Here is a 26,523-nt window from a genome sequence, read left to right as displayed (position 1 = left end):
ACATAATAGTGTGCGTTTTGTCTGAAGAAAAACTTTTTGAATGGCTGACGTTAAATTTACATGTGTTAATTCATAACTTGTAGCTGTCATGGGAAAGTGGTCGTTAAGTTTGTTTGTTATTTGAATGACCTTTGATCCGCTGCACAGCTCAATGCCAGACTTCAGCCAAACACAGAGAGGCAGGCCTGCGAGTTCACGCACTCTTATTATGTCTCCAAGATAAACATGACAGCAACGCTGAGAGGGGCCATATTTTTATGTGGAATTTTTCTTGTTTCCTTATCTAAAACAGCTGGTAAGTCACTCTGAAAGCTATTTCTGTGATTTAAGATTAACATGAGCTACTGTTCAGTCATATTTCCATTTAGAGTCCCATTGGAAAGTCCATTTCAATTCTTATATGCTGCTTGCCTCGTTTACAATAACTAAATGCAACAAATCAAATGAAGCAGCTTGTTATGCATTAGCTGTAACAGAATTCAGTGCAAATGTTTGTGATGTTGTTTTTCTAAGGTCAAACATGCAGGGGACAGTGTGGACACATATTGGAGGAATGCTCCTGCCGAACGACCTGTGTGTCTTTGCTGAACTGCTGTGCAGACTACAACCAGTCCTGTTTCCAGGTGGTGCCTCACTCCAGCTCCATGCTGGGTGGACGAGCTCTGAGGATCTCCAGTTTGGTCCTTCATCCTGGTGGGAGCCTTCTCTGCAGGTTTGTGACCCCGAGCACACACACTGACCTTTGAGGCATCATTATGTAGGTCTTGCATGCACTGATCGGTTAACATTTCAGCATTCTCACATGCTGTGTTTTTCTAAGTACGTATGTTTTGCAGTAGATCTTGCTTGTACGCTGCCCCAAACAAAAGCACATGTATTCCAAAGTTTGTCTGTTTCTGTTGCAGGTTCAAAGGAGAGATTGAGCGAGAAGGGTTCATTGATGCTGAAGGCCATGCTTACTGCATCTCTCCTTTATTGTATGAGACAGGCTGGATACCGTTTGCTGTCTCAACAAATGGGAAAACTTTTGACAGATCAGGAGAGTACTTGTCAGGTATGTTGCTAAAATATGAAAACAAGGCTTTTCAAAGTGCTTATAAGAAGTGTACTAAATTACAAATACTTTTAATATTAATACAGTGTATGAAACTATACTTATTTTCAAGTCCTTTATTATATAATATTAGCATACTTAATTGTAAGTATATTTAAGTATATTTACAACGCATACAGTTTGTGTTTTGTGTGTTTTGAATGCCAAGTGGTGCTCAATGACTACTTGAGTACACTTAAGTATACTTGAAGGTGACAAAATAGCACAAAATGCACTTTATTCTTCAAAAAATATCATATTTTTTCCCTGTATGACTATGTAAATGTTTCATATGTTGTCATTGAGCAAAGTGGCCTTTCTATTTCAGTTATTCTCTCAAAACTGGTTACCTGTATGTCCCTTTAATATTTTGTGTTTTTCACCATGTTAGTCCACCCCAGTAAAGTGGATCCAGCCTTCGAAGTCACCCTGGTGAATGCAACACAGTGGCAGTACTACGGCACGCCGAACATGGCAGGACGGCTTAAGATGACGTGGAACAGCTCTTTGATTGGGGCAGAGAAGGTCAATGTAGAGCTGTGGGGTTACAGAGAGTTCAGCAGCAGCGCAGAGGTGGCGAATGGGTCTCTGCAGGCCGAGCTGCGCTATCTCTACTCTCTCAGCAGGAATATATCCAACACTGGTGCCTTCAGCTTCATCCCCGTGCCCTCACAGGACTACTCTGACTGGGAGTTGGGGAATATCCGGATCACTGCTAGTTCTAAGCCAGATGGAGCAAGGTAGCCACAGTGCATATCAAGCTTCCTAGAAATATGTCTTAATAAAAGTAAAGACAGAAAGAAAATGAGACACTTTTTTTGCCCTTGTTTGGCTGATTGTTTGGAAAAACTCTCATTCTAATTTTACAGGTGTGGTAAACTGGCACAATGGGTAAAAAAAAATGACAGACACAGTGTTTGCAAATGCTTTTAAAGTATATTTAGTGTATATTTAGCAAGTATCAGAAAGTCAGTGTTGTTTACTCGTATGATGCGGTGATCTGGATTTACTCAGCACATTCTCACATGTCCCTGGCTGTAAAAGCTAAAGCCCACCGTGCCTTGCCCTGTCTTATGGCAGTGATAATCAACATAAAAATAGTTTAATGAGAGCGGGATATATGTATAGTTGTCCCATTGATTCCAGAGTTCAGTACTGGTGGTATTGGTCAGATCGCAGGCACCTGAAACCATTCACCACCATTCATCAGGGACAGAAAATGAACCTACGCATTTTTTGTTATTTGATTAATCACAAGCAAAAATGCCAGATAGAACAGCACGGTGGCGCAGCAGGTAGTGCGCATGCCTCACAGCAAGAAGGTTGCCGGCTCGATCCCCGGGTCGGGCCTTTCTGTGCGAAGTTTGCATGTTCTTCCCGTGCATGCGTGGGTTCTCTCCGGGTACTCCGGCTTCCTCTCACTGACCAAAAACATGCTCATTAGGTTAATTGGTGACTCTAAAATTGCCCCTAGGTGTGAGTGTGAATGGTTGTTTGTTTTGTGTGTTGCCCTGCGATCGACTGGTGACCAGTCCAGGGTGTACCCCGCCTCTCACCCGTGGACAGCTGGGATAGGCTCCAGCCCCCCTGCAACCCCGAAAGGGATAGGCGATATAGAAAATGGATGGATGGAAAAATGCCAGATATTCTCAAATATGAGGATGTTCTGCCTTTCTCTGTTTTACATTGAAAATGGTGGTCTGGCCAAACATGCTATCTCAAGATGGGGACATGTTTTACTATGGACAATTAATCAATAATAATTGTTTATGCTATGCAGGGATGTCCAGGGGCTCTGGAGTGGAGGTCATGTCTTAGCCTGGCACCTGGAGCAGGCTTTCAGAGATGACTCCGCAGCCTGGGCCAAGAGCAAGTGTCTGCAGTGGGATGTCTTGGAGAAGAAGCTGCCCAACTTCCTGGATGAGCTCATAGACTGTCCTTGCACTCTGGCGCAGGCCCGAGCAGACACAGGCAGGTTTCACGTGAGTGCATCTGGTACTCTTTAGAAACGTAGTTTCACTGGCTTTATTGCCTTGGATGTTTCGTTTTCTTAAAGAAGTTGTAGCACTGTCTAAAGAAGTGGTTGGTTAATATTTGAATGTTTAAAGTTAGATTTTAAACTCTGGTTAAACTAAGGCTGTTTCAGGAGGCGATTAACAGCAGTGTGCTCTAGCAATTCAGTTAATGTTCTGATGATGGTAGAGAAAAATCTGGGTGTGAGAGTGACCTTCACTGTTACACAACACAGTATGGAAGCAATATAAAGATGGTCAAGGCATATGAATTATTTGTCTCTAGACTGTTTCTTTAAGTCAAACATTCAATGTAAGATCAAAACTTGTATCATGAAGTTTATGCACAGTTCCTCTTATAAATTGTATTTAATATTCATGTCCAGTAACTTTTAAAACCCCTCTCTCCAAAGCAGTACTTGCATAACAAACAAGGACTTTGAAATGTGCGAGAAGAATACCCATGCGCTCCTCACAGTCATTTGAAGATAATAACAGATGGATCAGAGAGAGGGAGAATCATGTTTTCAAGGTCACACTTGTATGGTAAATGTAGCAAGTAAGTCCTAAAATGACACAGAATTGTACTAAAACGATTCTCATGGATGACAGCTGGACGTAAACAAAAGCACTGCAGTGATTCAGTTGCAAAGTACAAATGATTGGAATTCATCCACGTCCTCTCAGGAAACAAAGACCCTCATGAAGGGAACATGCTTTGTGTTAAACCATAGTATGTGATCAGTGTTACGGGCACTGACTTCATTTGGGATCTGTTAAAATCAACGGGATTGATTCAGGAGTGTTGATGTACTTGTTCCCAAATCACTTTTATTATTTTGTTGAGACTGACTTTTATTCACTGTTATTTCAGGCTGACTATAGTTGTGACATTGAGAGGGGCAGTGTCTGCACTTATCATCCAGGTAGCATCCATTGTGTCAGAGCAATTCAGGCCAGGTAGGAGAGACAAGAGGATAGTTCAAGTTTTTTTTACCTTGTAAAAGTGGAAATAGAAGCATTTATTGCCTTTCTGACATGATTTCCTTCTCATAATTCAAGTCCTACACATGGTTCAGGGCAGCAGTGCTGCTATGACAGCACAGGCGCTCTGATGCTGACAGGAGACTCAGTCGGTGGGAGCACACCAGACAGGGCTCACGACTGGGGTGCACCTCCGTACCGGGAGCCACCACGGGTGCCGGGGTACTCCCACTGGCTTTACGATGTCATGAGTTTCTACTACTGCTGCCTGTGGTCTGACCGCTGCCACATCTACTTCAACCGTCGACCCTCTAGCAGATGTCAGAACTATGAGCCCCCAAGAGCTGGTGAGACTGTTCATAAGATCAAGTGTATTTATAGACTGCTTTCAACATATGGGACTGTCACAACATGCTTAGAAGATACAGTGATGATGATGATGACCCTATTTAACCAGGTCATTTCAATCTGATGACACATTGCTGGTTCATTAGTTGCTCTGCTGCTTTGATCCTGAAGGTTTCTAGTTTAGTATTTCAGTGAACATCTAAAGATGAAACAAATGAAAATTTGTGGGAATTTATCTCACAGTCAGATGGATTTTCTGATTCAAATTAATATCATGTTGAGCTGCATTTTTGGACTTTATGATTACTGAGGTGATAATATATGTTTTAATAATTCTGGACAAGATAAGGATATCATACAGTATATTTCTGAATATCAAACATACAGTACATATTTGAATCAGTATTTGAAGTGAATAGAAAGTCTTGATACTGGTTTGTGTCGGTGAATTTGGGGTAAAACTGCAAGAAATGGCAACAGTGTGTGTTTCTGCGGGCATATTGAATCTGTGTTTAACTGCGACTGCACGGCTGCACACACAAACTCTACTACTGCAAATGGACATCAGAGTAGCAAGTAATAAGCAGATCAGTTTGCAGGACAAGTAAATGAATTACAGACTGCAGCTGAGCGTTAAGATGTGGAAATATATTTTATCGTGCAATTGGCTACCATGCTGTAAACACATAAGCCATATACTGATATTAGAAAACCAATGTTTTAAATGAATCAGAGCTTGGCTGCTGACTGTTTGAAATAAGTGTGTTTGTGCCAAAATGTGCATCTGATATAAACTCAGCAGTGCTTCGTTTCTTGACGCCTCATAGGTGTTGTCCTCGGCGATCCGCATTTCGTAACGTTCGACGGCCTCAGCTACACCTTCAATGGCAAAGGAGAGTTTTACCTTGTGTCTTCGCCAGACAGAGAGCTGAGTGTTCAGGCCAGAACAGAACAGGTGAAACTTAAGAACGGTGAGTCCACATTTGACGTGAAAGCCCTGTCTGTGTCCCCTCTTTCGTCCCCATGCTCCTACTGTGTCTCTCCCTTTCAGCTTAAAGCTTTGTTTGGATGAAACCAGGGTTTTCTTCAGAGGGACCTATTTTCTGGGTCAGCTGAGGATTGACGATAGATTGCCTGCCTCCAGAGTCTGCTCAGTATTATTGACAGTGATATTTCGTGCTGAGTTTTGTTTGTCTTCATTTGTTTACACCCCTCATGAAGGAGTGTGTAAGGCTCTTGCTTGTCTTTTACACAGTTCTGAGAGCAAGTGATGTCAGATCCCTGTGTGAGTGAAAACTGTTGGCAGTGTAAGATGACAGCTTATCCCTCTTGTTTTCACTCAGCATCTCAGGGGGGTCACATGTGGTGCAGAAGAACGGATGTTAGCTCCATTGTTAAGAATTTCACAAGAGCCAAGGGGCCATGGGCCAAGAGACTGTTGATGGCCAGATGTCATAAATTCTCTCCTCATTATATTAGTGAAGTCAAACATCTGGATTGTTTGATATTGCAGAGTCTTAAGCAGTGATAAAACCATTCTTGACTTCAGCATGCTGAATGCATAGTGCATCTATAACAATGTGATATGTATACTAACCACCAAGGCACCTTGGCCAGAGCCACGTGGCTGTCATCAGTGGCTATGAAGGAGAAGGCCTCTGATGTCGTCGAGGTACGTCTCTCAGAGGGCCAGCTTCAGGTGCTGAGGAACCAAAAGGTCCTTCCTTTCAGTGAGCAGAGATGGATGGACCTACACGGTGAGATGATTTCGACACTGAGCAGCTGCTTACTAGACATGCTTAAGAGATGACTGTTTTGACAATTTAAAGATCTTCAGGCCATGAAATTTTGTAATCTGACATCAGTTGCACCCTCTCTCTGTCTTTTCAATGTCTGGTAAAGCTAAAGTGATACCAGGCATAATTTCATTCATATTATGTTGTTTAAGGAGGATAGCATGCTCTGTCTTCTTTTACAAATTTAGTTTATGTAATTTAATCTTAACGTCACCTAGTGCAGCCTAAACTACATTGACTACATCTACTGTAACTACCCTGTTTTTGTCTTGTAGCATTGTGTATTGTAAAAGTTGTAAGATTTTAGCGTATATCACATGTGGGCATTTGTAAGATTTTTACCATCTTTAATTTGTATTAATACAAATGTGATCTCTCTTTTCCAGGAGTGTTTGTGTTTGCCCCCAGTCCTCAGGACGTGACGGTAATCTTCCTCTCTGGTGCTGGTGTGGAGGTTCATGTACGTGAAGGAACCATGGCAGCGACCGTCCTGCTTCCAACAGAGTTCACCAACCACACTCAGGGTCTCCTCGGCCTCATGAACTCCAACCCATCAGATGACCTGGTGACCCAAGCAGGCGAGGTCATCTCCTCAGCCGATGCCACGTCGGAGCAAATCTTCACCTTTGGAGCAGGCTGTGAGTGTGGAAGGAAAAAAGCATAAATGAAACAGAATATGATCATTTGCTAATCCTCTTTGACACATACTCTACTATAACAGAGCAAAGACAATACAATTAACGTTTTATCTCATCAGTTTCATTGTTTTTTGTAAATATCTGCTTACTCTGAATTTGATGCAGCGGCACATTTCGAACAAGTTTGGACAGGAGCAACATAAGACTGGGAAAGTAGTGGAATGCTCCAAAAACACCTGTTTGGAACATTCCACAGGTAAACAGGTTCATAACAGGTGATAGTATCATGATTGGGTATGAAAGGGGCATCCTGGAAAGGCTCAGCTGTTCACAAGCAAGGATTGAGCGAGGTTCAACACTTTGTGAACACATGATTGTATAAAGGAGATTAATACACGAGCTCAGGAACACTTCATAAAACTGTTGTCAGTAAACACAGTTCATTTGCAAATGATTACATTCTGTTTCTATTTCCCAACTCTTTTGGAATCCGGGTTGTAAATGACCATATTTAAGCCACGTTTGGCAAAAACCTGCCAAAGAAAATGTGGCACATGTTTTAGAGTAAGCACAGCTTTGATAGATTACAGAGAGATATCAGGGGGAAACCACATCTCTGGAGCACAGTTGGGGCCAGACCACATACATACATGATAATAATGTCTCAGCTGTAATTACAGTACATATCCCTCAAAACCTGCGAGTAGCTGACTTTTCATGCAGTTGACCTTTTCACTGAAATCATTCGCTTCAGTGTAAGTGCAGCAAACACCCAGTTTAAGCTCGTGGGAGCTAATAGACTTAATGGTGTATATCGAGTGATTTTTTGTATGCATCAAGGTTTGGGCCTAAAGAAAGCCAGGACAGCACGCCGTGTGTGTCCTGCACTGACCTCTCAGGGTTATAGCATGCCTCATATTCTCCACGTCAGAAGCTTGAGCCAAGCAACCTGACTGGTCAATATGCTGCTGTGGCAATAATCCCCATAAATATGGTTATCCATGCCAGTTGCCTTGACAAACTTATATTAGTCACTCTCTCTATATATCCATTCTTATACTTGTTTTTTAAGTTTTCCTACATGTGCTTTTCTTGCACTATATTGTGTAGAACTCCTCAGATGCCACTTGTGTTTGTAAAGTAAAAAGCTGTAATGCAGTTTATGATGTTCTCTCGTGTAAGTATGAATACTTCTGACATCACAAATGCCACCACTGACATTGATTTCAGGTGGTACAGGATCATTCCCAAACCTGTAATTTGTTTGTGTACACAACAATCCAACATGGTAGCACGTCTGAACTGGTGTTTTGTCTTTTCATCCACAGGGAACATTTCAAAGAAGTCCTCCCTTTTCACATATGACTCAGAGTACCTTTTGGACAACTACTATTTCCCACCAAGCCGCGATCCTGTGTTCATTCCTGCCTTTTCTCTACCTGAGGGACCTGATGACCCTCTGGTGGCAGACATGTTGAGGGTGTGCTTTGGAGAAGGGGCGAAGTTCTGTGAATATGATACGCTGACCACTCGGAGCCTCACAATGGGAAACGCTACACTCAGGGCCTACCAGAATCATCGGGCCCAAACGGCAGCTCTGGAGCCAGGTACCATGTCGAACAAGATGGATCTCTGTCCATTCATTTCTTCTATTTGTGCTGATTTTGTTCGTATTAATGCCAAAGGGTAACCGTACCAAACATGTTTATTATTGCTTTTTTTTATCTTTGAATAATGGCATTTCTGAAAATGCGACGTACAGGACCTGTGGGAGTTTATGGATGTTTGATTAGGAATTCATCCACACTCCATAGTAATATAATGCCATTATAAAGATGAATGAGGGGAAAACATTAGTTTTGAAAGTTACTTACTTTCATCTGCATATCTATCAAAAACATCTGATTGTCACAAGTTGATTGATTTTTGAATGTGTTATTGCTCCTTCAGTGGTGTCCTGCGGCTGGCTTCCCACACCCAGGAATGGCAAGAAGAATGGGACACATTACTTGGAGGGGAACACTCTGAGCTTCACCTGCAGTCAAGGCTACGTACTGTACGGCTCTACAGAGCGCACTTGTCTGAAGGATGGGACCTGGACAGGAGAGCAACCCTACTGCATAACAGGTTGGTTCTCATATGAAACAAAACCACAGCTGGCTGTTAAAATAAATTCAACTGTAATGTGTGTGGAAGAACCACCAATATTATGAACTCATACCTATAAAGTCTACTATAAACGTTGCCTGCACTGCAAACAGTGCCTGGAAAACTCTCCATTGAGTGATTCTTTGACATCAGAGTTTTGAGAGTTGGCTACAGGATTGCGTTACATTTAGCTGTGTTTTCAGAAATCAAACCCAGAGAACCTATTAAGTACCTATTAACAGTAATAATAGACGTCTAAATACATGTTCTTAAACACAAACAGGGAAAGATTTTGACACAGTCTCATCTGGCAACAGCATTACTGCATTACAATGAAAAATAATAATTACCATCATTTTTCTCTGACATGTTAAATGTCTGCAAGTTGAGTTTCATACTATACTGCATAGAAAACCATTGGCTGCATAGATGGTAGGAGTCAAAGTCAGCCTAAAGTTGTTTTTTACAACTCTGGACAGCAAAAAAACCCCCCACAAAATGTGATTTTTGTAATATGGATCCAAGCCACATTTGGAGGTGGTTTGAAATGTGATTCCATTCGCAGCTGTGTCTCAGGCCGGATGCTCTTGCTGCTCAAATTGGATTTCACAGTGTCTTTTGCGTCACTCACAACGTGACCATGACGTCAAATCCAGAGTGATGAAAGGGCATCAGAGCGGCTGAGCAGAATCCACGCTGCTACGAGCAGAGCAGTACTCAGAACAACACAGAGGACATCAGTCCACTGCTGGCACTTCGTGGGGATGGGGGTGGCTTCTGTCCAGGCATAGCTGAAATTTGTCATGCTTCTGCATTGAAAACCACATCACCAGTGTATAAAGTTATTGACCCGTACATTTTGGCCATTGCAGCCCATGCAGAGAAGGTGTCTGGACACACAAATCTTATCTGATCACTTGCAAATAACTGTGGACAGTCTGTCTTAAAGATCGAATTTTAGAAACAATCTAATTTGCCTGCAGTCTGAAAACACCTAAAGTATAGTGCAATATACCTAATATATTTTGCAAGAATGATCATTTAAATTGGTTTAAAACTTGAAAAACCGTGTTTCATGTTTCATTTGCTGTTTCTTTCACAGTGTGTGAACATTTTTTTGTTTTGTTTAATTCACCTGTGAAACCATTTGCGGTGATTGCTCTAGAAAGGCACTACATAATAAACTTATTACGAACTCCTCACATGTTTTATATTCTGTATGATTGGCATCATTGTCCAGTGAAAACAGAGAGGGACTTGGGGAATCCTCCTCTTCTCATCCAGTCTCTTTGAAAGCAACGATTCAATAGACTTGGCTCTCTGTTACCCATGGAGACCATTAGCTACAAGGCTATAAACTTCTGATCCTGGATTGTCTTGGCTTTCTGTTTGTAAATTGGAAGCACCTGGATCCCTCTAATGGTTTCATTTATCACCCCAACCATGACCTCTGCGGCTGTGGCCATCAGGTGGCAGTATTTCCCACTAAATTCCTAGTGTGGTGTGTTCAGGAGTGTGGAGCGGGCCAGTTTTAGAAAACCTTGAAAAATTGTAATTATTCATCCATACAGCAGTGACAGCATGGTTGCTTAAAATCAGACTTTTGATCTCTTATTTGGGGAAACATAAGAGCGAAGGTTTCACAAATTTCAAAAGTTTTGGTTTCATCAACCTATCGGCTGAGTGAAGTGAGAGGAAGCAGAGAAACAAAGCCTCTTGACTTGTGATCCACCTCCACTTTCATCCCTTCCTGGCTTCACCCCAGTCCTACATCCTTTCCTTGTTAGAGCTGTGAACAGAGACTTCCTCTTGATGGTAATCGGGGATGAATAGACTTCATATGTGAGATTTGGAGACCCATGTAACAAGCGACTGGGTTACAGCTGGACGCAGTTGACACTGTGACTCATTCATTAAGCAAACATATTAGTTTCATAACTGGGTTATCCAGTGCAGCGCTGTTTAGAGGTGTTTTTTATTAAGCTTTATGTGTTATACTACCATGCACCTCTAATCTTGAACAAAAAACCACGCCTGCTGATTGTAAATCGACTGTGTGGCATTGCTGCAACAACTACTCAGACAGAAAGTTTAGAAAATATCTATCATAGTGAGTGTGCAAGTGATGTGATGTGTCACAAGAACAGTTTCTTCCTGGCTGCAGCTGGCCTCATCAGCAAGACCCGGGACCCCCCTGACCCAGACTTTTGTCTGAGACACTGCATGTTCCATTAATGCACAGTCCATGTCTGACTCAGTGCGTTACATTAACACACATCTTATTATTGTCTCTGCACTTTGCACATATTCTTTATACGTCATTGTTGTGAGCTTTCGTGCCTTCCTTGGTCAATGTTTTGGACATTCCTGCACTGTACAACTCTTTCATCTTAAAATAGTGATATATTCTACATATTTTTACAGTATTTTTTATATTTTTTATTGTCGGTGTCTACCCTTCTTGACTTCATCTGCACTTTCTTTTTATCTCTTTTTTCTCACTATGTTTATTGTTATGCACCAAATTACTGAGGCAAATCCCGTGTATATGAAAAAACCTACTTGGCAAGAAACCTGATTCTGATTCTGGAAGTGTCTGCAAATAAATATTGTCTCACTGACACATACACACGCATTCACATGCATTTACAGATAAACACAATACAGTGTGAGACAGAGCGCACACACACACACACACACACACACACACACACACACACACACACACAAACACGTAAAGCTGGGCCTTTTTAGCTGTCTGACAATGATCACACTTGCTCCAACACTCTCATTACACAAATCAGAGCTAACAACTGTCAACATGACCCGAGGTGCTCAGTGGCAGGTGTTGCATGAGCTGTTACCTACGCCATTCAAATGTGACCTCTAGCCATGTAAACAACACTAAATACAGACCGAGCAGGAGACGCCCTGACGGATCTCTCCTCCTCCCCTTCTATGAATCACTGCAGCATGATGTGTAGGCTGGACAGCCAGAGAATTGCAGTTGTGGTTAAGATGGAAACGGTGTGCCACTGCACAACAAATGCCTCTGCATCCGGTTTGGCTTCTTCTCTGAGTCACTGCAGTGAGCTGCTGTTGAAATGGCACCTGTCAGCAGAGGTGACACTAAGTCCCTTCCATCAAAAGTGGATCTCTGTTTGAATGTCTCCCATTACGAAAAGCCCCACCCATTTGAGATGGATTATAACCTGCTGTCATACTTGTCAATGTGCTTTTTAACTGCTTTAGACTTTAGACAGGGGTGTGGGGCATCATGATGATCAATGTTAATATCTTCGGCTGGAAATGACAGCAGTGTTGAAGAGGTGAGGGTGGGGTTTGGTGAGAAAGTCCTTGGTGTGTGTTTGATCTGAGCACAAGCGGGACCATGGGAGACTTGAGAAGTATGAGGTTGTAGAGTTTACTTGCACGGCTGCGCCTTGTCACGGTCTTCTGAAAAACAATAGCCCTGGTTGAGTATCAGATGCTTACCAATAATCCATCTTGATGGCATTATAATATTAATAGAGTGCCGTGCGCAGAGGAGAAGAAAGTGATTAAAGGAAAGGTGACAGCTGCTAGAGAGGGATAGAGTGGTTTTCACAGGAAGAAGTGACGTGGGTTGGAAGACAAAGCCTCACTCAAATTTCTGCCCATGGTTCTCTTCTCAGATTCCCTTAGATAGAGCACTCGAGTGCTGAAAGAGAGACAGAAGTGGTTGGTAAATGCAGGTTGCGTAGAAGCAGGAGTTGTTGAAATGCCAACCAAGGGCTGCTTGAGACTTATCTCACGTTGCTCCCACTCCACCGTCTTCTCTCTCGGCTGTTTCTGTCAATGTACAAAGGTCTCCGTCGTGCTTTAATTAGCAGTCCATCTCAAACTTAAGTGAGATTTACCTGAAAAGCTACACAACTTCTGCCCACCCACAGTTCCAATCTAATAGTGTGTCGTGATCCACAGTTTGGAGTGGGTCACTAAGCTGAAGAGGCACATGAAGGAAGGCTTTCTTTGAGTTGGTGCTTATGCACAGATAGTCTACACATCTGATGCACCATTCTGTGCGGTGGTGAGGTCTAAATCTGAATGACAAGTCTGTTGCTTAGAAGATTGCATCCCGTACTGGCATCAACGCTGCATTTTTGATTAGCATAGCAATTTTAATGGTGTGTGAGTGTGCTCTACATAGAAGCAAAAGAACATCATTAATATCAGTAAAGGGAGTACAAAATGGCAATTAAAAAGGAAATTAAAAGATAAATAGAAAGAAATACAAAGTACATAGATTACAATATAAACATAGTGGAAGTAGCCTCGACTGTGTGTTTCTCCTTTGGAACAACGAATAGAAAACTAAAATACATAGAAATAGATAAAACTCTAGCAGCTGCTTTCTGAATGAGCTGCAGCGCTTTAACGGTCGTTTGGGGAAGACCAGTTAAGACACCATTACAGCAGTCACCCCTACTGGAAATGTAAGCATGGATGAGCTTCTCTTGGTAATTTTGGGACTCTAAACATTTTATTCTGGCTGTATTTTTAAGATTACAGTCTTAAATACAAATAAGACCATTGTCAATCTGATGGGATCTGTTGTTCTCTAGTATTTATTTGCTTTGCAGTACAAATAAGGAAGAGAATGCCGTTTTTGCTGCACATGAAGCTACGCCTTTAAGAGTTTATGATAGTGTTAAATGAAGGAATGAGTGAAGGACAAATGCTAAAATTACTTCTGATATACTTATCTTGCCAGCATAGTTTCAGAGAAAACAAAGCCCTGTATCTGTTTGTATTTGAATGGTTTGAGTAGATAATCGGAGCTGTTAGGTCAACTGGACGTAGTTGCGTTGGGTTCTGTATCAGCTACGACAGGACAGTGAGTCAGCTATATCACCTGAACACCACGTGAGCATACTAGCAAGTGAGCAGATCCAGCTTTTGGCTGAAAATAAAAGACATAAAATCAAGCCTAAACATCGACAATCGCAGGATGCTTCAGTGGTGTTAAGTAACATCTAGTTTAAAATCAGTAGCAGTGATGGGTGCTTGAGCTCATCTGTAGAGCTGTGGACGTACGTCAGACTAAAAAGATCTTCAGCTGACTAGACTCATGTACGCACATGACGAATAGAACTGGAAAATTAAATCAGAGAAATAGATTTGATGTAGGAATGCAATTAAAAGTGTACTTTTTGACTTGTTTGTTGAAGACATAAATTATTTTATCGAAATGTTTCATTTGCTAAAACACTTGCAAAGGCAAAGGCAAATTTATTTGTATAGCACAATTCATACACTAGGCAATTCAAAGTGCTTTACAGAAGCATAAAAATACATTAAAATCATACATTTCAAAGAAAGAAAGAGATTAGAAGAGAATATAAAGATAAAAATAAAATACAATTAAAGGACAATTAAAAGCAGAAGCCAGTAAAAGACAATAATTTAGCATTTAGAATGATTAAAACCATTGCGCAAATACACATGCAGCACACATTTACACACAGAGACACACACACCTGGCCCCAGGGTCCCAGACCATAAGAAACATTAGCTGTTGAATGTGAGTCTAATTCTGTTGGACACCTTTATCTAACAGAGCTGCTGCTGCTGCTGTGTGTCGACTTTATATTCATAAACTCAGTTAGGGTGTGGATCTCAAATGGATGGAGTCAAAAAGCATGTTTAGGGATGAGTAATGTCTTAGCAGGCTACTGCTTGGCTTTGTGTTCTTTGAGTGTGTTTATGCAACCAGGTGATAGTTAAGTTTGGATATGGAACATTTGATGTTTGAAGTTCGCCGTGTGACACATGGTTCAAATTCCAAAAATATTTCCGCCATCACATTAATTCAGACAGGGTGAGATACCAGATGACGACAGTAGCTCGGTACAGACACAGGCTGTTGCCAGGGAGAAGGAAATCAACAGAATTATTTTAAGATGATATCAGCTCTGTCAAAAAACTCATCTCTATCTTACGAAACGCTTTGTGTGATAAGAGCTCAGGGGTGTGTGGACGTCGTAGGGTTATAAAAACAGTCTTGGATGTCTGATTTGTATCGTCGGTTTGCAATTTCTTTGGGAGATAAACACTGGAAAATGGATTGAACTATGATGAGCTGAAGTTTTTGAGTTTGCATTTGAAGCAAATTGCAGGAATTACATGTAAAACATAACCATTTTGAGTCTATTTGCATCCAAGTAGAGGTGATACAGATGGATGATATATACTCCCATCTCCAAAATGTATGGAAAGCACCTTTTTCTATTTTCTATCACCTTAAACTTGTTTAGTCCAGCCCCATGATGTCTGCCAGGTGTTGATCCCCACTCACTGGAAATGTAATGGTTCAAACTAAGTGCTACAGTATTGCTCCCTGGAGCTTTGCTATTTGATCAATGTAGGGGGGTGTTCAGTAGAGTAATGAGATAACTTTGGGGCTTTTGCCAGCAGGAAAAAAGGAAAAAGGTGAACGTTAACGCTGATTGACTGCCAGTCCTCCACATGCTCCCAGTACAATTATACTCTGGGCAGCTTGTCGCACTGATGCCGAAGGCTTCAGTGTGCAGCAGTTTGACACCAGTGCTCCTTCATCCAAGGCCTGGCTGTGTGTAGCGAGACTGATTGGTTTAGAAACTTCGGGGAATATTTGTACACGTGGGTGTGCATTTCACTGTGTTTCTGCATGCGTGTGTGTTTGCGTTTGATGTTCCAAGGCTGATGACATTTTAAAGCACCAGCACCTGCAGTGCCTGCTTGACAAACATCTACCATACTTGACATATGTTCATGTAGTCATGCGTTAGAGGGTGACGGTTCTTTGATAATTATCTTCCTCGTAACGTCTGTACACTTGCTTGCCTTAAAAAAATAACTCCTGGCACAATATTCTGTATGAATAGTCAAATGGATTTGAAAACGGTTCAGTGAACGTGCCAAGGAACGTTTCAGATATTCTAATTTGATCACAGCCTTACCTAAGCAAGAGCAAACAATGTGAAGGCAACTGCTGGGAAAATCCAGCAGATGGAGGCTGTATCAGTCCATCCAGCATTGGGCTCTGACAGCATATCATGAACTTGCTGATATACTGTCAGAGCACAATGGGCTTTTTTGTTGAATGGCTGTGCTTGACCTGCACATAGTCTACTGAGACAACAGATATAGACTACACTGAAACTCCTCATACATTTTTTTATTCATATACATGTACAATAGATTCATAGGCCAATCACAGATGCACTGATATACTTTAAGGATTACTGAACGTAGAATTGCTTGATGTGGATAAAATACTCATTTTACATAATTTTATTTAAGCGATATTCAGAATGAATACAGCACTACCTGGTTACAGTAGAGCAAAACAAAATGAATATGAGCACAGTGTTTGCCTGAATCAATTCAAGTGAAATGATATGATTTTGCATTCAGACTATGCAGTCCACTATTTTGACACAATCACTTTGGCAAATTCTATGACAGTCATACATAACACATATAACATATCACACAACCGTACCTGAATGGCAGAATCAATTGGTAGCAGTTATACCTTTGTAATTGTTCACTATATGTGTCACCTTTTTCCACTTGATGGATTTGATCTGGATTTGATTTCAGTACTTTTAGCCAGCTAATCAGCCCACAGGCTAATTTCACAAGGCAACAGATGCCTACACTATTAAAACTCACCTGTGCTAAAATAGAGGGCGCTAAATCATACCTGTTTACATTACAGTGGCCTACAATTGAAGCTGACATCGTTTAACAGTCGCATTCAGCCAAGCGGCACATTCAATGTGACCAGCAGTTCATGACTCTTCTGATCTCAGTCACCATTGCTTCCGCGTTCACAGAAATCTCTGTGTTGGTCTAGCAGGTTTTTGTTCCTCAATCCTTTATTTACCCAGATAAAACAGAGTGAACATGCATGGTGAATTTCAGCCACACCTCGCTACATTCTCAAACTGTTACACCCACCCTCACCATGGAGCTTCAATCGCAGTCCTCTGCTTGTGCCTCGGGAGCAGCTCCACTGGATGCTGGGACTATTGATTGATCTTTTCCTCATGTTTTTACTTCTAAGCTAGTGCTTCCCTGGTTGCCTTTTAACTTTGCATTGATCCAGATATGAACAGATGATAGGCTGTTCAGAAGCATCAATGGCAGCGATTAATTCTGTGTTGGTATGATTTTCACAGATGATAACGTGGGGTTTGTACTTGGCGCCATTGGTTCCCTCTCAGCGCTGGTCACAATGGGGGTAATGGTCCATCTGCACAACAGGAAGCAAGACAGGTGGGTTCACACATGATTCGCTTCACAAGAAAATCAATGCCTCTATTCTAGTGGTGCTACAAAATGCTATACCCTCTTCAGCAGTTTAAGCTGCCTGTTACACTTTCTATTAGTTGAAATAAAACGTTGCATTCATACAGTAGATTGTTTTTATGACCCAGACAACACTGTAAGTTGAGTGTTTGATGTAGGCATCCAACAAACCAAGATATTTCCCAACAGCTTGCTGGTATAATGATTGTGATCTAGTTTGAGGTGGTAATATAACCACAGAAAGCTCATAATAGTTTAGTATATTTCAAAGGATCTCATTGTAGGATTAGTGTAAAGTTCTAATCCTTAAAATTTCAGTCCAGGTGAATCTGGCGACACCTTTGGTTGCCATGATAACGTTAAATGCGGTTTAATACTACAGCTCCCAGAATCCCAGGGGAAGCAAACAGTCCTTGAACAGCTGCTTTGTTAGAAATACAACAGAGGAGCAACTGGTGTATCTGTTTAGAGTGCAGCCAAACAAACTCCTGTTGTTTTCATAAAGAAGACATATCGCTCTCTTGCCATCATACACTACAATAATCTGATTTCATGCTCCATACGGGCCTCATACAACAGCAGGGCACAGTAAATGGAGGTGGTTGCCTTTTGCCTGGAGCTCTTCATCTAACAACTAGTTGTGGCTGGTCCTTCTTGCTGAAACTCACCGTTGTCTTGTTTTGCAAATGCATTTTTGATGAACAGAAACAGTGAGCGCATACATCGAATTTCCTGCTACTGTTTCACAATAAAAGTCACCCTGTGTTTGTGCCAGTTGAACTCTTTCAATGTAAAGCTGCTGCAGCAGTAGGAAATGTTGCATTAGAAGTATACAATACAGTTAGTGTCACAGTAAGCAGGCTGGTATCATTGAGATAAAATGATATTGATTTACACATAAATGCATTGTTTCTTGTGAATTCCTTATGTGCGTGTATGTGAAAGCAATATAAATACTATGTTTTATGTTGTCACTAACACTGCCACTACCAGGGAAAACTACTATATACTGTAGACAAGCACATACAGAATGCAAACACACTGCACAGCTATTGCTGAAAAAAATGCTGTAAATCTATACATCTCAAACATAGGGTTTGATTTTCTGAATATCTTAATGACTCTAACTTTATGGTGAGACTAAAACAGATTGTAGAATCAAACTAAAAACCTCTGGCTGTCTCACTGTCTCAGTACAAACCACTAATGGAAACGTCTCCCCTGGTCAGACAAACACTGACTTACGACACAAATAATGACTTGTTTTTGATCGGAAGGCCTCCAGCCATTGTCTGCCGTATATCTTTTATCATGTCTTTGAATACACAGATTATGTGTTGGAAATAGGAGGCACTTTGCAAAAACCGGTACATAGCTAGAGGTCTTCTTCCCCTCCCATTTCCTCCCAGTAGTCACAGCCTTTCTGCTGTGCCAACAAAGACACAAAACACAAAAGCAATGAATCCCACCTGTTTGTTTGATACTCAACATATCCCATCCTCCTAACTGTAAATTTTCTTTCTGATCTGATCAAACAAGTAAACCCATATCCCCTGTGGGATCATATTCATGACTGCAGTTCCGAGAAGCTAGAAGCTAACAGCAGCGCTAGACCCTGGGCGTATACAAGCAAATTAAAGACTTGTTTTATGGGCTCATAGACTTCATTTGGGCTTTCCCCCACCGTAACTCCGGCGGAGGGAGAAAAAAGATGGATGTCAGGAGTCAAGAGCAACCTCTCGCTCCCAGCAGCACTTGGGGCAGGCCGGCGAGGAAACTGTTTTCAAGTGGTGAGGGCAATGAGCGAACACACCTGCCCTCTCTTAAAGCCTTGATCATGGGAGGCCAGGTGTAAGAAGAGATGAAGAGTGTGCAGATGTGGTTGAGGTGATCTCACACACATGACATGCTAATATAGGAGACCCAGCACACACACAGCCAGGAAACACACTGTGCATACAGTAGCCTAAATGTGCAAAGGGGAATCTTACACATTCCTCAAGTGTGAGAGGTCAGACTGTTATACATGAATGCACACACACACACACACACACACACACACACACACACACACACACACACACACACACACACACACACACACACACACACACACACACACACACGCACGCACGCGCGTTGTGTTTTTATCACTTGTGGGGACATTACATAGACTTACATTCATTTCCTGGAGCCTTACCCTAACCCTAACCACTATTTACCTATTCCTAACCCTGTATCTAATCTAACCTTACCTAACCTGTAACCCTATCCTCAGTCTGCACCCTAAAATTTAAAGATTTACATTAAGGGGACCTGCATTTTGTCCCCATAAGGGAGGTGAGTCCCCATAATGTGACTGTGTAAACAGATTTTTGTCCCAACAACGTGATAAATACCAGATCTCACACACACACACACACACACACACACACACACACACACACACACACACACACACACACACACACACACACACACACACACACGCATACACACTCCCCAGCTAACAAGTGCAGACACATTGATTCCTCCCAACATCAGAAGCATAGCAGGATGGAAGTAGTGGGGGTCTTACTATGTTTCAGATCATGTCTGGGTTGCGTGTCTGGAGGAAAGTAGCAGTGATACTACACAACTCTGTGTGCACATGTGTATGTGTGTTTGTGTGAAACAGATAGATAGTGAAGGCCTCCTGTGCCTCAGTTCTCTGTGTCTCAGACTCAGACTTGCATGGGTACTTTCCACATCTAGGGTTACTCAGCAGGTTTCAACAGGTCTGCTGGCAGCTCACCACAGGAGTAAGAAAGTCATTACACCATAAGAGGCGCGTGTGTGTGTGTGTATGTGTGTTTACCATCACGTCTGCTCCGCTTCTGCTATATGACACATCAAAAAGGTAGAGGGGGGCTTTGTGTGGACCTGCCAAGAGGTTCAAAATTTTAGCACATTTAGCAAAGTGAGGTAAACTGTCTCCACACCAAACGCCAGGAAATTTTAGTAACGCATCTCACTGGTGTATCTGAAAAGAAATAAGATTAGACTTCTCAAAAACATTTCAGAATCTGAAAAATATCATCAGTGAGTCAGTAAAAGTTCAAGGATTAGTGCTGAGATTGGGAAGCCTTTTGCCAACCTCTCATTGCTTGACTCACTGATGGTGATCTCTAATTAGATTTGAATTCTGCCCTTTTTTTAATCACTGAAGCTCAGTGTTAAGGTAATCACTTCACATGGTAATTATTAGAGTCAAAAGCCCCATTTGAAAATGATTCATATTATGAGGGGAGGTGGGTAATATATAGTATATGGATGCAATGTCAAAAACCAACTAGTGCATTACTAGTTCCAGTACCGTGGGAGGGCTTAGTACGTTTGCCTTTCAACATTTATGTCCCTGTTTTGTAAGTGTCCCTAATGGGCAACTAAGTTTTATATGCAGCATTAATAAAAAACTATTAATAAGAGCAATAAAGTGTTGTTATGACCGAGTTGAAAATGATCCCTGCCCTGATGCAAGGTCACCAGACAATTTTCCTGCGGTCAGTTTTGATTAAACAAGTGTTCCCCATTACTTCACTTATTCAACTCCCATGGAGCAGCAGGACATGCAGTCTGGATGACTATTTCCCCTAAATAAGTATGGAAAGGTGAGGATAAGCATCTATGAAATAATGACATACCTAAACAGAAGTGGTGGTGTAAAAAAAAAGTGTCTCATTACTATTATTAGTTGGTTGCTTTTTCATGTTAATCAACATCGTGTTTCTTACATTCTGAAGTTGTTTGAGTGACTGTTCATGAATTTGTATTTTCAGAGAGAAGAAGGAGAAACTGGACCAGATGGTGACTCAAGAACAAACTTGCTAAACCTTCAAAGTCCTTTCGGGTTATGGATCACACCACTCTACACTGAAACCTTCAACTATGTGGCCGATGGTAACACATATGTTTAGAGCTGAGCATTTGGAAATCACATGCAGTCGTGTTGTTCATTAGGAGGATGGTCTTCTCTTGACTTGTTGACCTTATCAGGAAAACCTCAGGCACTAGTAAGGCTTTCAGCGTGTTGTTTGGCCCGCTTTTTCTTCTTGTTTAGTTTGGAAAACCTCCAGGTTGTGCAGGCGCATGGGGTGAGGATTGAGGGTATTGAAGTAAAGGAAAAATGCCATAATTGTTTTTATATTCCCGTTTTGCATGAATGGACGTCCGATCTTCGCTAGAGAGAGAATTGTATAAATACTGCACAGAGATATCATCATTACCGTCAACACTCCCTTCTCCTGTTCAGTTTAAAATAGGACCAGATGTGTTCATGCTCATGTCAGATGTGAAGCGAACCTGACCATTTTTTGGTTGAAAGACTTTGAACTCATATGGAGCCTTTGTGTGGGCTCCCAGCCTTCAGTCAAACGAAGGGTTTTGCTGAGTGACTGAGCCCGAAAAATCCACAAATGTTACATAAAGGTCACCTTTTTGCACTATATCAACACTTGCTCTCTGGGTTTTCTTGGCACTGTTACATATCTGCTGTTGAACACACAAAGTGATTCAAAACATTGATAAAAACATATTAAAAATCAATAAATTTTTATTTTTAAAAATGACTGTTTATCTGGTGGTGTCGTCTGTGTGTACGTTAGTGCGAGTGTGTGTGTGTGTGTGCATCATCTCCTCTTCAGGCCACCAGGCATGCATCGTCTGGCACAGCCACATGCCCCGTCCGACAGATCATCATCTCAGGTTACCTCGCAGTCTTCTCTACTTTGAACCTGACTCACTTCTCCTTTTCCAAAACAAAGCCCTTGGGGGGAGGGGGGAGGAAACAGAGTGACAGGGTCCCGTGTGCCTGATCCCTGGGAGTGATAGGTGGGGGTCCAGCTGTGGAAGAAGAAGGGCTCTCGTTGGAGACTAATTGAAATAACCTGGTCTGCTGTATATGGAAGGCTTTGAAGTTTTTTGCTGCATGTGAACACTGTGTCCTAACTAGTAGTTGTGCAGTGCTCTACCATTAAAAACTCCTGCAGAGACTGACTGCTGCTGCCGCTCAGGGACACTATTGTTTCGCACATAAAAACACATTCATGTCCTTTTACAACCATAAATAAGCACACATGCACCATGACGTGTGGTGTTACCTGGTAATGAAACTGTTCTGATAAGTTGAAATGAGCTTCACTGTGTGACGCTGTCTGAGGTCTTTCCACAGTATCAGCTCGGATTTGACTCACTCACTCTATAATCTCCTAACTGGGTGCAAATTTCCCTGCTTTCATGTGTCAGTCAGTGCTTACAAGAGAGGCAATGGAGCAAGCTGCTGCGTCTGTTTGCAGAGTCAGATGCTGATTAATTGCGTATGGATGAAAGTAGAGGGTTTTCATCTCAGTGGGGGCCTGTTCCAACCCCGAATGTTTACGCTCGCTTATCATCCCAACAACCCGGCGTAATTAGTTCAATCAAATTCAAACACAAGTAAATGCTAATGTGCTCTGTGGAAGCTTGTTGCTTTCACGTGGGACTTTTCCCATTTCTCAGATCTACTCTACATCCCTGGATTATGAAGAAAGGCTTCTGAAGTGGCTTTTGGATGAGGCTTTTGTTTTGGGGGCGTTTCTTTGTTTCATGTCAACTCCAGCTTTGCAGGTGTGCTTTGTCCCTTACCTCCTAATACCTCACGGTTGAGCAGCGCCTTCTGATGTTAACTCCTAATTTTAAGGCGTAGGTTGAAATAAAGATGGATTTCAGGATTAAGGTGTTTGCCCAAACACAGAGTTTTGTGTTTGAGTTTGTCACTGGCAACCTGAACACTTAAAGTTGGAGAAAAGATTTTAGCAAACTCAGCTAATCCTAAGGTAGATAAAACAAGATTGTTTTTCTGGTCCTAATTGTCTTATACTTTATTTTTAATTTCTTTTTTTTTCCCCCCAAACATAGAACAGCCGTCAAATAAATAACCAATTAAAAACAGAAATCATCTTTCACTTGCAGCCATTAGCTTGTGACATCAAAGTCAAAATCTGATCAAAGATCTGATCACATTTCAATGTAGTGCATAAATGTCCACATAAATGCATTCATTTATATGCAAACATTGCGCCAGTACAATGAAACACAGACATGAAAAGTAAGCAGGTATTTTTAATGCATTTTAAATGTAAAAGAAACTAATTTGAAACCTTTCTGTATAAGATGTTATAATTTCACATCACCTTTATTCTAATAGCCCCTCAATGCTTTGCATTTTATGAGTTAATATCTCCATTATTGAACTCCCAGAATTGTATTTTTAAACTAATTTAGTCTTGCCACATTGTCCTTTTCTAGTTTCCTGTGTTTTGCTTCAGTGATTCTAAAGATTCTGAATAAATATTCACAAGTTTAATTTACTCAGATCTTAAGCAGTGCTACCAGTCTTTTCAGAGCTGTGACCGTGGGCACGTCAAGCATGCAGAACTCACACTGCAGTCCACTGTGTGACCCAAAGCTGAACCTCAGCTCCTGTCAGGACTCGTAGAAGTGGCCCTTCAAATACAAACTGCTCTTGACATTAACACTCTGTATAACTTTATAACTCACGGGCCAGCTACTAGTGTTCCACCTTCTCAGTCATCAACATCAGAAGCTGAACTTCATCCCCTGAGGCAGTGTAATCCACTCAGCGACCAGCGGCCGTTAGGACCCAAGGCTCATTTTTCATGGGAGGCAGTTCTTTTTATAATGGAGCACGTCATTCTCCAAGGCCACAGAAAAGGCAGATACCTCACTTTACTACACCACAGATGAGCGTAGCAGAGCAAAACAGACCCAGCATGCCCAATCCACCCTTACAGATGTTCATCCGAGACCATGCCCAACACAGGAAGCCATTAAAGAGCAAATCAATCAGTCGGCATGTGGAAACCTGGGGGACAAACCTCCATGGAAAGCTTGTGGAGGGGCACGTTGCCAGGGGAGTGAGATGCACTACACAGCTTGTACCAAATATAAATTCATTGCAGGCTCTTGGAAACTTGTGTTTTCATAAACACGAGAACTGGGTGGAAGCGATTTCCCGATTTGGAGTGATTCAAATGCAAAGCAGTGGAGGGCACTGACAAAATAGAAGTGAGAGGAGAAAATAAATAAAGAATTGCTAGTGTTCGCCTTTTATTTGCCTGGAGGGGAAATATTTTCAAAGCTCATTCTCATCCTGAGAAATCATTTTAGTGGCGATAATCCTCAAACAACATTCCCCTCTGATTTCTCCACTGAAAGGAATACAAACCATTTTCAAAATCTTTTATGCACGGATCAACCGTACTCATGAATAAAGATGTGCATCGTGGCACTTCTTTGCAGCAAGCAAAGATAAAGTTGTGCTCTGTCCTGGTTGTTTGTTTCCCTTTGAAGAAATTCATTCCTTACAGACGCAAACTCCTGTGACCCTGCTTCACTGCATTCCATATCTCTTTTTTTTTTTAAGCCAAAGTTGACCTCAACCTGTAGCCCATGTGCCTGGCTTTCATCTACTCTTTCTCAATCTGATCCCATTCACAGCCACAGGTTTTATTGTTGTGTGGTCTTTTATTTACTCAACACTGAGCTTGCAAAGGCAATAGATCTTTTGGGGTTTGGCATCTCTTGGCATTTTCAGCAACATGTTTTCCAAAAATAGGATTCTTTTCCAAACTTTGACATGTATTTCCCCATGTCATCCATTTATTGTCACATGTCGATGCCAGACATCGACAGTAATGGCTTCTATCTGAAGGAGATTCTTCAGTCTGTAGATATTATCTGTCAAAATGTGTACATATACCTTAAGTCTCAGTATGTAAAGCAGAGTGAGTAATTCCTTGACTCGAGATTTATGATAGCACCTGTCTGTTAATGCAAGTAAACTGTTCCAGCAGGCATGGGAATTCCCAACAAATCCAGCTCCAGAATCCCCCAGATCATCAAGAACTTTGTTCTTGCCATCAGAGATAAAGCTTTGCAATCCTCCCCAACCATTACGCTTAATGATCTGCTTTACTAGCCGCGTTACACCAAAGCGAGTTCCAAGAAAAAGGACAACTTCAAAAGGCACATATTCCTCCATGCTTGGTTTGTGTTTTCCCCCCTTTTTTCCTCCTTATCATGCACTGTGGAACTTGTCCGATGCACAGATATGATACAGAAGGAATTAAATCCCTGCACTGTGTACGTGGAGTTTCATCTAAGGATTTGTTTGTGTGAGGCTGTGTGTGGGTGTGCACACAGTTTGAAGTCCCATCAGTTGCAGTACACCACACACATACAGTGTACATATCTTTCAAATGAAAGCTGCAACCAGCCCAGACTTGCCTCTGTCTCATCTTTCTCATTTAGTGACATTAGAGCCTTAATTAAGAAGCATCCTCATATTCAGTGGTTGCAGCATGCAGTGCTTATTCACCATCATCTAATCCGGTGCAGTTAGGGTGTTTGTCTGCTCAGTTTATGTCCTATGGATTTTAATAGTAGTGCATGAGATGACAAACTCACAATTGTTTATGTAGACGTTTGCTCACTTTCAAGCCTTCTGCAGTCAGTTTTGTATCTGGTTAGCCCACATTCTTAGGCCCTAGAGGCAGGTATTGTTTACTGTCTAGACACACTTGCTTGTGGTATCTCTGAGTGTTCTTCTCTGTGTGTGTCTGTGCATATATCTTCTTGTGAGTGCGTGATTCATATCACAGGGGCATTGAAGGCCCTTAATCTTTCTCTCTCAGTCTTCTTATGAATTTTCAGTGCTGTGTTTCATCATTTGTTGTCTCTTCCTGAACCGACAAGGTCAAAGAGCTCATAAGTATTCATATCCCCATCCCCACTCAGCCCTGCGCTAATTGAGAAGACACAGCAGCCACAGCGCCATCAGGTTAATTCCTTGTTATTCATATTCATTTAAGGAAAGAGGAGTTTCAGCCCTGCCATTCAGACTGCCTTCTGAACTGTTGTAATGTCTCTGGTTAGTGGTTTTGATGGTTTTGATGGTGCTTATGCACAACACACGTCACCGGCTATACATACATCACTGTAGGGTACAGTGAAAACAGTCGCTGGCATTTACAAATGATTTGTAATTTTGCTCACATTCAACCTTTAAGTTTGCCAGAGTTCCTTTTTTTTCAGCACATTAATTAAAAACTGGAAATTATAGAGCTCAG

The 26,523-nt window shown here is 41.7% G+C and overlaps 1 protein-coding gene across 1 annotated transcript; it reads left to right on the top strand.

The window, feature by feature from the left end:
- The first annotated feature begins 25 nt into the window (after positions 1–25).
- On the top strand, positions 26–21,959 carry susd2 (sushi domain containing 2). Its single transcript, XM_070965276.1, has 14 exons — positions 26–295; positions 514–712; positions 906–1,054; positions 1,485–1,833; positions 2,874–3,075; positions 3,980–4,065; positions 4,168–4,436; positions 5,265–5,408; positions 6,042–6,194; positions 6,620–6,871; positions 8,200–8,478; positions 8,822–8,998; positions 17,227–17,323; positions 21,175–21,959. Exons 1-14 carry the CDS (start codon positions 226–228, stop codon positions 21,224–21,226), a joined length of 2,478 nt encoding a protein of 825 aa, XP_070821377.1. The 5' UTR covers positions 26–225; the 3' UTR covers positions 21,227–21,959.
- The last annotated feature ends 4,564 nt before the right edge of the window (positions 21,960–26,523 follow it).

Source organism: Chaetodon trifascialis, chromosome 6 (genome assembly GCF_039877785.1).
Source record: "Chaetodon trifascialis isolate fChaTrf1 chromosome 6, fChaTrf1.hap1, whole genome shotgun sequence".
NCBI lineage: Eukaryota > Metazoa > Chordata > Actinopteri > Chaetodontiformes > Chaetodontidae > Chaetodon > Chaetodon trifascialis.
This window is presented reverse-complemented; position numbering and strand designations above follow the sequence as displayed.

Coding starts and splice junctions, on each gene's coding strand:
- susd2 (XM_070965276.1), top strand. CDS start 226: ATGACAGCAACGCTGAGAGGGGCCATATTTTTATGTGGAATTTTTCTT. Junction 296..513: donor TTCCTTATCTAAAACAGCTG/GTAAGTCACTCT, acceptor TGTTTTTCTAAG/GTCAAACATGCAGGGGACAG. Junction 1,834..2,873: donor TCTAAGCCAGATGGAGCAAG/GTAGCCACAGTG, acceptor TATGCTATGCAG/GGATGTCCAGGGGCTCTGGA.